This window comes from Dipodomys merriami, unplaced genomic scaffold (assembly GCF_024711535.1).
Source record: "Dipodomys merriami isolate MVZ:Mamm:240054 unplaced genomic scaffold, mDipMer1.0.p SCAF_354, whole genome shotgun sequence".
Lineage (NCBI taxonomy): Eukaryota > Metazoa > Chordata > Mammalia > Rodentia > Heteromyidae > Dipodomys > Dipodomys merriami.
The window spans coordinates 717,025-735,000 of NW_027205093.1; the positions used below are offsets into that span (position 1 = coordinate 717,025).

General features: G+C 40.2%; 1 protein-coding gene and 1 long non-coding RNA gene across 9 annotated transcripts in view; one reads left to right on the top strand and one right to left on the bottom strand.

The window, feature by feature from the left end:
* The window catches only part of Ralgapb (Ral GTPase activating protein non-catalytic subunit beta), a 92,704-nt gene that overhangs the window by 64,348 nt on the left and 10,380 nt on the right, over positions 1-17,976 (top strand). For all 5 annotated transcript variants that reach the window (XM_069988337.1, XM_069988338.1, XM_069988339.1 and 2 more), the window contains 6 exons: positions 4,389-4,576; positions 6,704-6,810; positions 11,199-11,351; positions 12,226-12,435; positions 14,381-14,539; positions 16,357-16,522. In XM_069988337.1, coding sequence (XP_069844438.1) covers positions 4,389-4,576; positions 6,704-6,810; positions 11,199-11,351; positions 12,226-12,435; positions 14,381-14,539; positions 16,357-16,522 — 983 coding nt within the window. The remainder of the gene's footprint in view (positions 1-4,388; positions 4,577-6,703; positions 6,811-11,198; positions 11,352-12,225; positions 12,436-14,380; positions 14,540-16,356; positions 16,523-17,976) is intronic.
* LOC138804068 (uncharacterized) overlaps positions 13,477-17,976 on the bottom strand; it is a 20,838-nt gene continuing 16,338 nt past the window's right edge. For 3 of the 4 annotated variants that reach the window (XR_011365152.1, XR_011365153.1, XR_011365151.1), the window contains 2 exons: positions 14,411-14,505; positions 13,477-13,717 (listed from right to left, as the gene is read on the bottom strand). This is a non-coding gene — a long non-coding RNA (uncharacterized lncRNA). The remainder of the gene's footprint in view (positions 13,718-14,410; positions 14,506-17,976) is intronic. The other variant, XR_011365154.1, reaches the window with a different exon arrangement.

Here is a 17,976-nt window from a genome sequence, read left to right on the forward strand (position 1 = left end):
AAGTTATTTAGCATCTAATTAGAGATTAGACTTTAAATGTCCATTTCATTTTAATTATTAAAAGCTTTTGTTTTATATTGAACTAAAGTCTCTCACTTTAACTTTGACCAACTGGTTCTTATTTAGACTTTTGAGAGTAATACCCCTTTAGTCCAGGTAGTAGCAGTATCCAAAGACAGAGTTTGTATTCTTTCTGATTTAACTCTGGTACCTTCACATATTTTCATATTATAAGGACTGAATGAATACCTTTGTTATCATGGTGCTCAGCTGGTACAGGTTTGATTGTGTATCTCTTATAGTAGATTTCAGAGTACAGTACTTTAGATGGCTTTTAAATTTATGTGTGTGTATATACATACATATATACACATATATATGTGTATATATACATACATACATTCATTCTGCGCCTGGCAGGATGATATATTTATTTATTTATTTATTTATTTATTTATTTTTGTTTGGTCGGTCCTGAGGCTTGAACTCTGGGCTTGGGCACTGTCCCTGTGCTCTTCAGCTCAAGGCGAGCACTCTACCTCTTGAGCCACAGTGCCACTTCCGGTTTTCTAGTGGTTTAATGGAGAGAAGAATCTCACGGACTTTCCTGCCTGGGCTGGTTTTGAACCATGATCCTCAGATCTCAGTCTCCTGAGTAGCTAGGATTACAGGTGTGAGCCACTGGGGCGCTCAGCAGGATGATGTATTTTTATTATCAGCAGGATGATGTATTTTTATTAGGTGTATTGGGGACTGCATAGGGCTGGTGATTTACATTTAGTCAACTAAAATTTAGAGTCTTGCCGGTAGACCACGCCTGTAATCCTATTGCCTCAGGAGGCTGAGATCTGAGGATCACAGTTCAAAGCCAGCCCAGGCAGGAAAGTCCATGAGACTCTCATCTCCAATAAACCACTCAGAAAACTGGAAGTGGCACTGTGGCTCAAATGGTAGAGCGCTCACCTTGAGCTGAAGAGTTGAGGGACAGCACCGAAGCCCAGAGTTGAAGCCCCACTACTGACGCAAAAAAAAATTTTTTTTTAGGGTCTTCAGTATGTGTCCTATCATTTGTCATTCTCATCCTGTCATTTCTTGGTAGTGTTTAAATATATGCACAGATCTGTACATTTCTTTTTGTCAGTCATGGGGCTCAAAGCTAAGGCCTGGGTGCTCAAGGCTAGCATTCCACCATTTTGAGTTTTCTGGTGGTTAATTGAAGATGAGTCTTAGGGACTTTCCTCCCCGGGCTGGCTTTAAACTGTGATCCTCAGATCTCATCCTCTTGAATAACTAAGATTACAGGTGTGAGATACTAGTACCCAGCTGTACCTTTTTTTTTTTTAATTGTTTTTGTCAGTCAGGGGGCTTGAACTCAGGGACTCAGGGCTGTCCCTGAGCTTTTTCACTCAAGGCTAGCATTGTATCACTTTGGTCTGTGGTTTTTGTTGTTGTTGTTGTTGTTGATCATGGGGCTTGAACTCTGGGCCTGGGAGCTGTCCCTCAGCTCTTCAGCTCAAGGCTAGCGCTCTACCACTTGAGCCACAGCACCACTTCTGGCTTTTTCTGCTTATGTGGTGCTGAGGAATGGAACCCAGGGCCTCATGCATGCGAGGCAAGCACTCTACTGCTTAGCCACCTTCCCAGCCCCGCATTGTATCACTTTGAACCACTGCTCCACTTCCAGTTTTCTAGTGGTTAATTGGAGATAAGAGTCTCATAGAGTTTCCTGTCTGGGCTGGCTTTGAACCGTGATCCTCACATCTCAGCCTCCTGAGTAGCTAGGATTATAGGCATGAGCCACCACCAGTGCCTGGGTTGAACATATCATTATTTAAGATTTGTCTCATTATTTTTAGTCTTAAAATCCTAGCTTTCTCTGATATATTCCTCTCTGATGCCCAACTTCTGATCAACTGGATTTAATAAGCCTGTCCTGTGTATTCTAATTAAAGATTGACTAAAATATCAAACACAGGTAGACTCACAGCCTGTCTAATTAAAGATGTTGATTAAAATATCAAACACAAGTGGTCTCACAGCCTATCAGCAGAAAATTTCCTTCAGTTTCACAGGGATTTTTTAATCTGATCTACAAGTTTGTTGTGACACACTGTCAAAAAGATATCTTGATTTCAGGGATACTTACCTGCTTTTCCAAGCTAGTGACAAGAGAAAATAGGGATAGGCTGGTATGATTTCATCTTAGTGACGTATTCCCTATTTAGCAATCTGTTTGATAACATGTCTTAAATGTAACCATCTCTGTCCTATTTTAAAAAATCAAAGTCATATTATTTAATTACTTACTGGTTATTTCTCCTCTTTGCTTTCTACAAATCATTAGGGACCTGAACTCATCATCAAGTTATGTTGATTCTAGAAATTCTTTGATAGGCCTTTAGGAGGGGTGAAAATGGAAAGAAAATATTTGTTGAACTGTTTTGACTTCCATATTAGGGATGTTTGGGTTCAAGCCTTAGAATGAGAGAGGAAGACATCTATCCAAACTGAAGGTTGAGTCATGAAAGTAGAGTCACAGAATATTAATGTTCTAGATCAAAGGTCAGGCGATATTAAAACCTTAAAGTAAAATTTTTCTCTTGTAATTACAAAATATTTTCTCTCTGAGCTTCAGTTTCTTATTATAAGTGAGTATAATAATGATAGCTGTTTTAGAGGGCTGTTAAGAAAGTACAAGAAATGACGTGCATTAAGTGCTTCATGAATGTATGCACAAATCTGTCTATGTAACAATTCCTGAATGTTAAGGCTTTTGCAGTTGAATTCCAGTTTGTAAAGCATTTTCTGTTACAGATTTTTATTTAATGATTATAATAGGTCTGTGAGATTTAACTATTAGATGCTTCAGGTTCTTTATTTGCAAGAAGGCAGCAGGGGCAGGTTTCTGGTCTTTAGTGTGCGTGCGCGTGTGCATGCGTGTGCGTGCGTGTGTATGTGTGTGTGTGTGTGTGTGTGTGTGTGTGTGTGTGTGTGTGTGTGTGTGTGTTGTACTTTTCATTTGAGCCACTCCCTACCCCAGTCCTTGGGCATTTCATTTGAATTTCAGATAGGCTCTTGTGTTAACTTTGCCTAAGTTGTCTCACACCATGATCATTGTCTCTCTGCCTCTAGAGTAGGTGTGTTTCACCTTAGCCAGCTGTTTTCTGGCCTGTTAGCAATCACTTTGTTCTTCTTAGCTTTAGTTTTGTCTTCTGAAAAGTGAGGGGGTGTGGCTGATTAGGATCCTTTTCTAGGCCTAGAATACTTTAACTAGCATGATCTTGAAGCTGGGACACAGCAGATTATTTGGGGGGGGGTCCAGTCATAGGGCCTCAACTCTGGGCCTGGGCGCTGTCCCTCAGCTCTTCAGCTCAAGGCTCTACCACTTGAGCCATAGTGCCCCTTCTGGTTTTCTGGTGGTTTATTGGAAATAAGAGTCTCATGGACTTTCCTGCCCAAGCTGGCTTTTTACGGGATCCTACTCAGCCTCCTGAGTATCTAGGATTACAGATGTGAGCCACCAGTGCCTGGCTACAAAGTAGATTTTTTTTTTTTTTTAAATGGGCTTATATCGGAGCCGGCGCTGGTGGCTCACGCCTGTAATCCTAGCTACTCAGGAGGCTGAGATCTGAGGATCGCGGTTCAAAGCCAGCCCGGGCAGGAGAGACCGTGAGACTCCTATCTCCAATAAAACCACCAGAAAACCGGAAGTGGCGCTGTAGGTCAAGTGGTAGAGCGCTCGCCTTGAGCTGAAGAGCTAAGGGACAACGTCCAGGCCCAGAGTTCAAGCCCCACGACTGACAAAAACAAAACAAACAAACAAAAAAAAAAGGGCTTATATCACTTATAATGGGGGGAGAGTGTTCTTTATTATAGCTTCACACATATCCCATCATTTAAATGTATCTTTAGAAACTTCATGATTTGGAAGTATAGGTAGCAAACTGAAGTTTGCTTGCAAGTTTATTAGAAAGTGCTCTTATATCCTAGTAGAGGAAGGGAGAAGGCAGAGCTGGACAAAGAGAAAAACTGAACTGTGATACAGCTGCTTATTTCATGTTCTCTCAGTCTGGGGCCAGGGGCTGGGACTTTACAACCTACATAAGTCAGTCATTGGGTGAGAGCTTTGTACCTAAGTGTGGTGTTTCTCCTTGGCTGAGGGAAGTCTTTGAGAGAGTATGTTGACATCTGCAGCCACCATCTCTGTGCTTCTGGAGGGCTAGGTCACACAACATGCTGTGGCCTTTAGAAGAAATAAATATGATCTGCAAAGGGGAAACATGGCTATGCTCAAGAAAAATGAAGGGAAACATGGGTATATGAATACATGAGGTAAACTTAAGATTTTATTTTGGGAATTAACTGTTTTTTTATTCTATTCTCCATAGTATTATGCAGTTGCTTGGCGCATTTCCTTCACCCAGTGGTCCTGCTTCTCCTTGTAGTCTGGTGAATGAAACTACTCTGATCAAATACTCCAGGCTGCCAACCATAAACAAGCATAGTTTCCGGTACTTTGTATTGGACAATAGTGTCATCCTAGCAATGCTGGAGCAGCCTCTTGGAAATGAGCAGAGTAAGTTGGACCACTTTGCGCCTTCTTTACTGCTATATCAGTATGTGTTCATCGGTGTTGGCAAGGAAAGAGAGGCTGATTTTTATGTGATTACACATTTGTCAGTGGTTCTTTGAGCTGTGAGATAATAGCACCTGAGAAACAGAAGACCAGAAGATAGAATGTACATATGAAGTAGAATCACTTAAAGGCCCTTTATGTATATCTGAAATATTAGAAAAGTACTGTGTAGTTTTATAAGCAGTTTAACATAGTGGTTGTTAGTGTGTATGAAAACCATTGTCCCTCTTTCTCCCCTTGTGAACTTTGGATGCTGTCCCTGGCTCCCTTGCCTCTCACCCCTCATTGTTCTATTTCAGTATTGCCACCCACAACACCTAGAAATGTGAGAGTCATCTTTGTTTGCACTTCCTGTTACTTCCTTTTATAAGTTTCCAAGTTTCTACTTCCCCAGTGACTCTTGAATCTTTCCTCTGTGTTCCTTTCAGTACCTCCACCTCAGGACCTTAGTACTTCTTACGTACATTATTGCAGTTCTTTCTACCTCATCTGACACACTTCCTCTCCTCTGCCTCATCAGTTCAAAACTTGGTCACCCTTACTTCTGCTCTACTTGCTGCACTGTAGTGTCCCTTCTTAGATATAGACCTGACCTACTAGAAACCCTTCACAAATTTACCATTGACAGAATGTTTTCCTCCCACTCCTTCCCCCATTTTTAAACCCTCTTGAGGTATAGTTACCACTATAAACCAAATGATGCCAAGCAAGTTTTTTCCTGATAGCAGTTGACATTAACTAGTATGCCAAGATAGCATGATTTCAGAGAGGCTTATTTTAGGCAAGGTAAAGGAAAATGAAGGGTACAGAATCTATGAGTATAAAAGGACCCAGGGAATCATCTGGTTTAGTTTCCTCATTTACAGGTAGAGAAACTCAGAGAGGGTAGGTGACCTGATCAGGTAGCTTGAGACGTACTTGATGTGGATAGGACTTAAGATTTGTTGTCCCACCATGATAGAATTTTCTCAGTGGGGGAGATACTATCTTACCTTTGCAAAGATAGAGTCTAGAATGTTGAAAAGGTTTTGCTGAATGTGAGTGCAATCTTATAAGCCATAAAATGAAAGTAAAACATTGCTTGCCCTGTAGTTTGAGATACAGACTGCTATCATGTGAGATTAAGTGTCTTTAATATGAAATGAAATGGGGCCATTTATCGTTGCTCACCTCCAGGACTGCTGGTCCCAAGCCTTTTCTCTAGGCTCTCTTCTTCTTTGCTTCAGACTTAGGGCTTGTCTGGTGTTCTCTCCGCTGTGCCCATTTTTTGTGCTTCAGCTAGCCTCTTAAGATCGAATCATTTGCCAGAGTATGCAAAATCCCAGTTCAGTGTTCCCTTCTGCTTCCTGGCACATTTCTAGGTGTTTTAGTATTACTCCACTCTTATTCCACTTGATTGCATAATAAGTCCAACAATAATACAAAAACTTGCATTTGAAACATTAAGGACATTTTATTTGTTATAATAATTATTAACAGAAGAAATGATAGGAAAGCACAACAAATTTGACTCTCACACTTGAGACAAAAGAATAAAAAGGATCTGGATCTCCATGGAAGCTCGTCCTGAATTCTTACACAAACACCAGAACTTCCGTTGGAAGGAAATGGTGCCTTCTTAAAGTCGTGGCAAGTGTAACATCAGCACTTGGAGAAAAGCCAGTCCACCTTCTTACATTTCATTTGTTCCCAACATTGTAAGGTTAAGAATGTTTTCCAGAATAGCATTTCACAAAAGTAAATGTGAAGCACTGCAGGTATGTGAGATGATGATAGTTGGCAAGCAACAGTATTTTACTTATTTTTAAAAATGCCTAATTTGCATACCTAATTTCATGGCTTCCCATTGATGGTAGTTCACAATGTCCTTTCGAAATGAATTTAATTATAATAAAAAGTGGTTGGTTCAAAGTAAGATAATAGAACTTATAGTACTTGATAAGGCAGAAACCACAAAGAGGGCATAGAGGATCAAAGCTTGGGAAACACAATGGAGTGTTGACAGCAGTTATATTTTAAATGGTTATTGTCTGAAATAAAAACCTTTACACAAACGTTTTGTTCCAGATGATTTTTTCCCTTCTGTCACTGTGCTGGTTCGGGGAATGTCTGGAAGACTTGCTTGGGCACAACAGCTTTGCCTTTTACCCAGAGGAGCAAAAGCAAATCAGAAGGTATCCTCCAGAAGTTACAGGGAAGTGACAAGTGTGTGGACAAGGGCACATGCATACATACCATAAAGGTTAAATCACTTTCCACCTAAGACCACAGATAATATTTCTTATCCCTAGCCAGATACTCCATCATGAGGGTCCATAAGAATCACCTTAGGAACCAGACGTCCACATCTACTGAAGTAATTCTATAGTCATCTTTAAAGCAGGACTCTTTTCCAAAAGCTTTCAGGGGACTGACTATTCACCCATTGTCTCACATTTTTCTATCCAATTTTAAATATAATTAAAGTCAGATATATGCTGATTGTGATGGCACATACCTATAATCCTAGCATACCTTGAGACAAGAGTTGGAGGCCAGGTCTGGGAAGGTGGCTCAGTGGTAGAAAGTTTGCCTTGCATGCATGAGGCCCTGGGTTTGATTCCTCAGCACCACATAAGCAGAAAAGGCCGGAAGTGGTGCTGTGGCTCAAGTAGTAGAATGCTAGCCTTTAGCTGAAGAGCTGAGGGTCAGTGCCCAGGCCCAGATTCAGGCCCCATGACCAAAAACAACAACAAAAAAGAGTTGAAGGCCTGAGCTTGGAATGTGGCTTGAATCACATGCATGAAGCCCTGGGTTCGATTTCTCAGTACCACATACACAGAAAAAGCTAGAAGTGGCTCTGTGGCTCAAGTGGTAGAATGCTAGCCTTGAGCAAAAGAAGCTCAGGAATTGTAGGCCAGCTTCTCTGTGAGCTACAGAGTAAATTTCAAGGCAATAAAGTGAGATCCTGTAAAAAAAAAAAACAAAATGAACACTATCAATAATAGACATCCAACATGTATGGAAACATTTAGCCAGACCTTTCGTGTATTTAGTGAATAGGATATAGTTTCACATTGTTCTACATGCTGTATAAGTTGCTATATAGTTTTTAATATGCTATATAATTTAATTTAGTCTTTTATCTTGTGACAGTCTTAATTATGTGAAGATTACTTGCTTCTTGTAGAAAATTGGAAGATTGAGGGGCTGGGAAGGTGGCTCAGTGGTAGAGCGCTTGCCTTGCATGCTCGAGGCCCTGGGTTCGATTCCTCAGCACAACATAAGCAAAAAGAAAAAAGCCAGAAGTGGTGCTGTGGCTCAAGTGGTAGAGCGCTAGCCTTGAGCTGAAGAGCTGAGGGACAGCGCCCAGGCCCAGAGTTCAGGCCCCATGACCAGACCCCCCCCCCCCAAAAAAAAAAAAAAAAAAAAGAAAATTGGAAGATTGAGACATTAAATTTTTGTTGTTGGTGGTGGTGGTGGTGGTCGTGGGTCTTGAACTCTGGGCCTGGGTGCTGTCCCTGAGCTCTCCAGCTAGAGGTGAGCGCTCTTCCACTTGAGCTACAGCACCACTTCCAGTATTCTGGTGGGTAACTGGAGATAAGAGTCTCATGGACTTTACTGCCCAGGCTGCCTTTGAACCTTGATCCTCAGATCTCAGCCTCCTGAATAGCTAGGATTACAGGCATGAATAGTGTCACCCCCTCCCTCATTTTCTCCCAGTTTTTCCCCTCTTGACTGGACCCTTTTTTAAAATTACTTTTAAAGTTTCTTCTGCCAGTACTGGGACTTTAACTTATGACCTTAAGCTCTTTTTTTTTTTTTTTTTTTTGGCTTATCTGGACCTAAGAACTGTCCCTCCACTCTTCAGCTCAAGGCTAGTGCTCTACCACTTGAGCCACAGCACCACTTCCGGCTTTTTCTACTTATGTGGTGCTGAGGAATGAACCCAGGGGCTCATGTATGCAACACAAGCACTTTGCCACTGAGCTACCTACCTTCCCAACCCCAACCTTGAGCTCTTGCATGGCTTTTTCTCTCATGACTGAGAGCTCTAGTACTTGAGCCACACCTCAGGTTCTGGCCTTTTGTTGGTTAATTGAGGGTAAGAGTCTTGTAGTTTTGTCTGCTTGGGCTAGCTCTGAACCTTAATCCTCAGATTTCAGCTTCTTGAGTAGCTAGCATCATAGGTATAAGCCACCAGTGCCCAGCACCATATACATATTGAATCAGGGCTTTGGAGCCATGAAGACCCAGATTTGACACCCATTCTCGCTTAATCTAAGAATTTTTTTTTTTCTTTTTTGGGTCCAGTCATGGGGCCTGAACTCTGGGCCTGGGCTCTGTCCTTCAGCTCTTCAGCTCTTCAGCTCAACGCTAGCATTCTACCACTTTGAGCCATAGTGCCACTTCCAGCTTTTTGCTTTTTGCTTATGTGGTGCTGAGGAATCGAACCTAGGGCCTCATGCATGCAAGGCAAGTGTTCTACCACTGAGCCACCTTCCCAGCCCCAGTCCCTGAGCTTTTGTGCTCATGGCTCTGCTACTTGAGTCACAGCTTCATTTCCAGCTCGAGTTTCCTGCCTGTTCTGGCTTCAAACCATAATCCTTAGATTTCACTCTCCTGAATAGCTAGGATTACAGGCATTAACTTACATGCTTATGTATATGGCTATGAATTATCTTTTATTATTGTTTTTGTTTTTGTGTACTGATACAAAGGCTTGTACTCTCACTTCACTTTTCTGCACAAGACTGGAATTCTACCACTTGAGCCATATTTCAGCTCTTTGTTGGTTAATTGGAGATGAGTGTCTTTGATTAGTCTGCCTGGGCTAACTTCAAAACCGGATCCTTAATACTTAGCCTTCCTAATAGTTAGGATTATAGGCGTAAGCCTCTGATTCTTGGCAAAAAAAAAAAAAGTATACATTAGTTATACCAGGGCAGACTCACTTTTGACACTTCCACACAAGCATACAATATACCCTGTATACTTCCAGTAATCTCCCTCATGCCCTCCTTACCTTCCCTCCCCATGTTTTTTTTTTAGTATACATTAGTTACCCAGGGAAATTTCATTGTGACATTTTTAATCCTGTATACGATATATTCTTACTTTATCACTCAAGACTTTTCTCCCTTTTTAGGACAATTTCAACAGGTTTCATTGTTCTGTCTTCATGATGTATACAGGGTACATGTACACATGTATGCATGATGTGTACAAGGTACATCAATCATGTTTATCCTCATTTGTCTTCATTTTCTTCTGTATCTACCCTGCACAGTCTCTTACTGTCATTCTTTTTTTGTTTATATTAATTATGCCAAGGGGATTCACCATGGTATTTCACACATGCAAATATTAAACTGAAATCAGAATAACCCCCTCCATTGTTCTCTCTTCCCTCATCCTTCAGCTTTCAGTGGGATTCCTTATGAAATCTGTTTTTTTTAATAATTTTTTTTTTGTCATATGGGGGTTGAACAAAGGGGGCCAACCTTTCATAAGTCAGGTTATGGGTACATTTCTTTTTCCTTACAGAACCTTAATATATACAGTGTACTTAGATATAATTCACCCTCCATTATTCTCTTACCTATCCCCCATCCCTCTTTTCCCTAAACAGTTGTATAGTTGCAGCCGTGTATTCTCTGTGTGTGTGCATTTTTGAGACCTAGTTTCACTGTATAGCCCAGCCTTTAATGAGTCCTCAAACTCAGTGTGTAGGCCAGCCTTGCCTTGAACTCTCTGTAAAGCGCAATCTGGCCTCAAACTCACTGTGTGCCTAAGACTGGCCTTGAACTCATAGACTTCCTGCCTCAGCCTCCAAAATGCTGAGCTTTTCTAGCTTCTACCTAGTGAGTTCTAATTGAACTCATTTTCTGGAGATGCCCAGGGTACTTGAACTTGTACTTTTTTTGGTATGGAATGAGTTGAGAGAGCTTGGGAAAAAGGCACTTTGAGCTTTGTGGCACTGAGGATCAAACTCAGGACCTTTCACATGCTGGACAAGAAAGTTGAATATTAAAGCTCTGAAATGTCTCATCTGTTGGCATAGCACTGAATGTGTGTACTTTAGACCTGGAGCAGTAGAGGTCCACAAACCATATAGCAGTCACAAAATCTGTAAGTTGATGAACATTTTTAGAAAAATAAAATGGAGTGTACAGCCATACAAATTTCCTACCCTTACTACTAGCTATTACATTAGCATTTGCAGATTCTTACTGAGTTCTGTTACTTGTAAGTCTAGGGAAACACAGCATCAAAGCAGACCAGTCTAGGGGCTGGGAAGTTGGCTCAGTGGTAAAGTGCTTGCCTTGCATGCATGAGGCCCTAGGTTTGATTCCTCAGCACCACTTAAGCAGAAAAAAGCCGGAAGTGGCACTATGGCTCAAGTGGTAGAGCACTAGCCTTGAGCTGAAGAGCTGAGGGACAGAGCCCAGGCCCAGAGTTCAGGCCCCATAACCAAAAAAAAATAAATAAATGAAAAACAGACGAGTCTAATAATGTGTCATTACAGATGAGTATTAGATCATATATATTAACATAATTTTAATTGGTATTATTTCAACAGCTTTTTGTTCCTGAGCCTCGCCCAATTCCTAAAAATGATGTTGGATTTAAATACTCTGTGAAACATCGGCCATTTCCTGAAGAGGTAGACAAGATTCCTTTTGTGAAGGCAGATCTCAGCATTCCAGATTTGCATGAGATTGTCACTGAAGAAGTAAGATAAATTAGTTTCTGTTAAATGGATGCATGTAAATATTCTTAAATGATGTCTGTGTTTAAAGCATTGACTTCAGTGTTATGTGCAGTAACTCATAAGATAAAGAGGGTTCCAAGTAGCAGGAGGGGAGGAGGTAGGTAAAAAGAGAATCCGATCAACATAGTATGCCTCATCTATGGATGATGAAAAACTCTTTATGCAATTAGTGTATGCTAATAAATAATTTTTTAAAATTATGCTTATAACTGGGTGCTGCTGCTGTACCTGTAATCCTAGCTACTCATGAGACTGATATCTGAGGATCACAGTTCAAAGCCAGCCTGGGCAGGAAAGTCCATGAGACTGTTATGTCCAAAACAGCTGGAAGTAGAAATACAGCTTGAGGTAGAGTACTAGCCTTAAGCAACAAAGCTCAAGGACAGCACCCAGGCCCTGAGTTCAAGCCCCAGGACCAGCTCCCCCCCAAAAACAAACAAACAAACAAAACAAGAATTTATCAAAAGGGAATAAGGGGCCTCAAAAATAGTCAAGGAATTCATGTGGATGCTGTAGGGTGAAGATGTGGCAGTGGTCTGGCTGTTGGGAGGGAGAAGAGCTCTGCCTTTTTTCCTGCCTATCTGAAGGAGAGCAGAGGCAGAATGATGTCCTTTATAGCCAGATGATGAAGGAGCAATTGATGAGGTTCGGGAATTTTTCAGTATGGTTTTAACCTTAAAACATGTTTGCTTAATTATATGAATGAATCATATATTGAAGTGAAACACAATGTTGAAAATTATCTTCTTTGTTGCTTTATTTTTGTTTTAAAATTAAAAGTAACTCTAGTAATTTTTAAATAGTTTCTCCAAATGTAATGCTTCATTCATTTCAGTTAGAAGAGAAACATGAGAAATTGAGAAGTGGCATGGCCCAGCAGATAGCTTATGAAATACACCTTGAACAACAAAGTGAGGGGGAATTGCAGAAGAGAACTTTCCCTGACCCTGTTACAGATTGCAAGCCCCCACCTCCTGCCCAGGAATTCCAAACAGCCCGTCTTTTCCTCTCACACTTTGGATTTTTGTCCTTAGAGGCATTGAAGGTAATTCTTGTGAACTTTTATGAGTAAATATATTCATAATCATAATATATTCGTAAGTTTAAATTCAGCTAATTTTTTTTTGGGGGGGGGGTCCAGTCGTGGGGCCTGAACTCTGGGCCTGGGCGCTGTCCCTCAGCTCTTCAGCTCAAGGCTAGCACTCTACCACTTGAGCCACAGTGCCACTTCCAACTTTTTCTTTTTGCTTATGTTGTGCTGAGGAATCGAACCCAGGGCCTCATGCATGCAAGGCAAGCGCTCTACCACTGAGCCACCTTCCCAGCCCCAGCTAATATTTTTCTTAGACAGAAAATTAAAAAAAAATTATATAAGCTGTAAGAATTCTTTGCTGCTGTAGATTGTGTGATCTCCAGGACAGTGACTCCATGAACTCATTCAGAGTTCTGTCTGAGGCATTGTCTGAATTTTCTTGGCTAATGTATGACCAACTTATATGCATAATGAAATCTACAGATAACTAGAAAAGGAATGTTAAACATTTTTCTCTACTAAACTTTCTTACTGAAAGTTAACTCAGCTCTTTAATATTGTTTTCAAGAAGAAGTAAATTATGTAGTTTTTTCTTTTTTTTTTTCCTTTTTCTTTTTTGTTGCAGTGCTGGGAATCAAATGTAGAGACTTGTATATGCTAGTGTCTTTTGTATACTTAGAGCTATGTCTATGCTCTACTAATTAGGTACATCTCTAGATTAATTCCATAGTATTTGTAAGCCAATCCCTTCTTAGCTTGTGCTCTTGTACACATTTATGTTCTGGCATCACTGCTACTCAGCTGTGTTATGGTGGACAAGTACTCAGCTCTTCTGAATCTTAGTTCCATATCTGTAAGGTGAGATGATAATGTATCCATCTAATTGGCTATATCAACATTAGGTGAGCCAACACATGTAAGACTTTGTATAGTATTTAACACAAAGGAAATCAGCCTATAAACTAAATATTTTAGTGTTGCCAATATCCATTAAAACAATTTTACAAATCAAATTTACAAAACAATTTTAGAAATCAATTTTACCAAACAAGTCCTTATTTTGCAGATATGAATACAGGCTAAAAAATGTGAAATATCTTGCCCAATGGTGGATTTGAGCAAGTTATTTTGAGGTCAGTTTCTTTGGAAAAGTACAGCTGAAGATTTCGAGGCAAGATGTTGCTTATTAGTCAGGCATGATAGTATACACCTGGCACCCACGCTGCATGAGAGGTAGAAGGTAGGAGGATCATGGTCTGAGGCTGGGCCTTCTGAGAAGAACATAAGATTCTAGCTGGGAAGAAAAAAAAAGTTAAAGCAAGTGGGGTAAATGCCTAGCAAGAACCAGGGCTTAAGTTCAAAGTTTTTGCCTCAAAAAAAAAAGAGAAAGAAGAAAAAGAATTTGCCAAACTGAGGAATAGATGTGGCAGTGCATGTCTATAATCCCAGTCACTAGGAGACAAAGATTGGGAGATCAGAGTTCTATTCCCATAGGAGGATTGCTGTCTATACCTGCTCCAGGCAAAAAGCATGAAAAATAACCAAAGAAGGGCTTGGGGAATAGCTTAGGTGGTAGAGCACCTGCCTAACAAGCTTAAGGATCTAAGTTCAAACCCTATTACTGGCCAGGAAACATACAGACTGTATTGAAAATATGGAAAACATATTATTCTAGAGAAAACAGGACCCAACACACACACACACACACAACACACACAACACACACACACACAACACACACACACACACACACACACACACACACTCTCTATAATCTTAATATTTTAAAAAGCAAAAGGACTGGAAGTATGAAAAGTGTATGAGTTCTTGGCCAGCCTGGACTACATAAACCCTGTTTCAATCACTGCATACATAAGTACATACATACCTTCCATGAGCAAGTATATCTTCAGAGTAATGAAGAGAGATAATAATGGCTCCTTTCTTTCTTTGGTAGGAACCTGCAAATAGTCGTCTACCTCCTCACCTTATTGCACTTGATTCTGCGATCCCTGGGTTTTTTGATGACATTGGGTATCTAGATCTCTTGCCATGTCGTCCTTTTGACACGGTTTTTATTTTCTATATGAAACCAGGTCAGAAAACAAACCAAGAGGTAAGGTTCTGAAATTTTTGTACTATAAATACACAAAATTTTTTAATGTATGCTTAAAGGCTTGTGAACCAATTCAGGAACTTCATTAATAAATTCCATGATGCTTAGGAAGCATGCTTTAGAATAAGTAGAGCTGTAGCTTGGCCTGACAGCTCAAGAATAATAAAACAGCTGTATTCACTGACCATTCTTTCCCTAGGTTCAGTGTGTCTGCCTACAGAAGTGAACACAGGCTTTTTTCCCCTTCAAAGAACTCTCCTTCCAAATAACCTCATAAGAAACTCACTAAGCCAGGTGCTGGTGGCTCATGCCTGTAATCCACCTACTCAGGAAGCTGGGATCTGAGGATTGCAGTTCAAAGCCAGCCCAGGCAGGAAAGTCCATGAGACTCCAGTTAACCACCAAAAATCCAGAAGAGGAACTATGGTTCAAGTAGTAGAGTACTAGCCTTGAGCACTAAAGGCTCAGGGACAGTGCCCAGGCTCCGAGTCAAGTCAAGCCCAGGACCCCCCCCCAAAAGAACCCCCCCCCCCAAAAAAAAAAAAAAAAAACAACCCTGGAAGTGGAGCTGTGGCTCAAGTAGTTAAGTACTAGCCTTAAGTAAAAAAGTTCAAGAACAATGCCCAGGCCCTGAGTTCAAGCTCTAGGACTAGTACAAATAGTGATTCCACGATCTTGCTTTCACTAACTTTGATGTAGGGCTTAAACAGGCCAGTGGAACCTTGGTTTTGAATTTCCCAGATAATTTTGATATATTCTTTTCCTTTCTCCTCTTATTCTCTTTTCCTTTCTCCCCTTCTCATTTTTAATTTGGAGAGAAATTCCTTACTTTCTTTCCTTTAGAACTAAGTATCTAACAACAGCACTTTTGCCCTCTTGGGCAAGACACTTCTTTGTTGTGGGCTGATGGTGTATTTTAGATTATTCAACAGCATCTATTTTACCTTTCCCACTAGACACTACCTTCATTACACCAGTTGTGACAACTCAAAATGCCTCCAGACTGCCAAATGTCTCCTAAAGTTTCTTGTTTTGGAATGAGAGGCTATTTTAGAAACAGGAGTTACCCTTTCTGAGGTTGGTAGACAGCCCAAGCATATGTATTTGGTACTTAATAAACCTTCTGGAATGACTGCATTTTCTCCTTTAGACTGAAAAAGATATCTTCATACTCATTTATTATACCTAATTTTTGCTGACATTTTGTAGTTTTTTAGCATTTGTCAAAACGTTTAATATAGATGGGTGGCTAATTAAACTAGGTGGCTCACATCTGTAATCTTAGGTACTCAGGAGGCTGAGATCTGCGTATCATAGTTCAAAGCCATCCTGGCAGGATTGTCTGTAACAACCAGAAGATCAGAAGTAGAGCTATGGTTCAAAGTAGTAGAACAGTGTCCAGTCCCTGAGTTGAAGCTCCATGACTAACAATTCGAAAACCAAAACTTTATATTAAATAATGATATACTAATATAATTCTCATTAGCTGTGAAAGCAAATACTGTATCTTTTATTTTTGTGAATATGTTTGCCTCAGTAATTATTTTATCAGGAAAGCAGCTCAGGATTTTACTTACCTTATCTCATTTAGTCTTTAGGACTATCATTATTATCCCTCTCCAGATGGAGAAAACAAGACAGGTTAAAAACTTAACAACTCCCAATCCAAGTCTGCTAACTCCAGAGCACTCGTTTCTCATTATAGTGAATATTCTGAACTGGACTTGACTCGTCAGAAGCTTCAAAGCTAATCAAGTTTAGTGAATTTAATTTCTTCTGTTTCCTTCATGATAGTTGGTGATTGGTATATATTTCAGATTTTAAAGAATGTGGAGTCTTCCAGAAATGTTCAGCCACATTTCCTAGAATTTTTGCTCTCCCTTGGCTGGTCAGTAGATGTGGGCAGGCACCCTGGTTGGACAGGACATGTTTCTACCAGTTGGTCGATTAACAGTGGCGATGATGGTGAAGGGGCTGAACAAGGTAAAGCCTGATTTGTTGACTTGTTCTTCTTGACTTTAACTCCTGTTAGTATAATTTTGCTGTCTTGTTTTTAAAAAGTACAGGTTTATAAACGAAAAGAGGGTCATTTAATAATTTGTACTGTGTAGGCTTCTGGATATTTTCAGTGTATTTAAGGGTACTTATACATATAATGGTAAGATGGACTAATGCAAAATTAATAATTATTATATTGCAGATAAGTTCTTATCTTAAAATGTGATAAACAAGTTGAATTTTCTATAAAAATGTGTCTATAACAAATAGTTTCCTAAAAAGTGAGTTTTATCTGATAAATTGTTTTCTATTAGCAAGTATGATTTATAGATTTGTGTGGCTATCAAAAAAGTCAGTTAAAGATTACATTCTTGAGACATTATATGAAATCCTTGGTAGTGAACAGCTGACCCTCAGAGTTTCTTACCCATCTCTACAAATCCTTGTGAGGAACTGTAATCAGTGTAACAAGGACCAATGAAGTATACATTTAAACTTAAGACCTTTGCCTCATCTGGCTAAGCATTTTGTTCCTGAGCTCCTGAGGTCACTGGAAAATTATCTCTGAAGTGAATAATGCCTATGTCCAGTGCTTTGAATCTTCAGAGTTCTTTTATCAACAAGGTCATATGCTCTCAAGCTTTCCATTAAAAATACCAACTATGGGGCTGGGAAGGTGGCTCAGTGGTAGAGCGCTTGCCTTGCATGCTCGAGGCCCTGGGTTCGATTCCTCAGCACCACATAAGCAAAAAGAAAAAAGCCGGAAGTGGCACTGTGGCTCATAGTGGTAGAGCGCTAGCCTTGAGCTGAAGAGCTGAGGGACAGCGCCCAGGCCCAGAGTTCAGGCCCCACGACCGGACCCAAAAAAAAAAAAAAAAAAAAAAAAAAAAAAAAAATACCAACTATGTACTCTTCAAAGATATACTTGAGTATATCTGTATACCTAATTCCCATAAATAGATACCGTAAGTAGAATATATAATTCAGAGGATGTGCATATTTTTCATTGTATATTATTTGGTTGCTTCTGGTTGCAGGAAGACCTGACCACAACTAGCTCAAATATTGAAAGTTGTTTATTAGCTCATGTAACTGAAAATTCCAGGATTGGTTTAGTTGTCATTATTATTTTGTTGCAATTTTTCCCTAGCTCTATTGTCCACATCTCTGTCCCTTCCTACCTTCTCTCATGATTCAAGAAAAGCTGTTCCCAGCTTTACATGCACATGACACACTAGCCAGAAGAAAAGATTAGCTGATTCTCACAGTCCCGGTGCTCTCCAAATCCTGAGCAGCACTGTGATTAGACTATCTCAACCTGTACCAATGGCAAGAGAGATAGTGACATGGTAGAGCTGGTATGTAGAGTCAGGCCTACTGCAGAGAAGGAGTAGGTGAAGTAAATGTTGGGGGGCAGCTGTCAGTGTCCACTGTGTAGA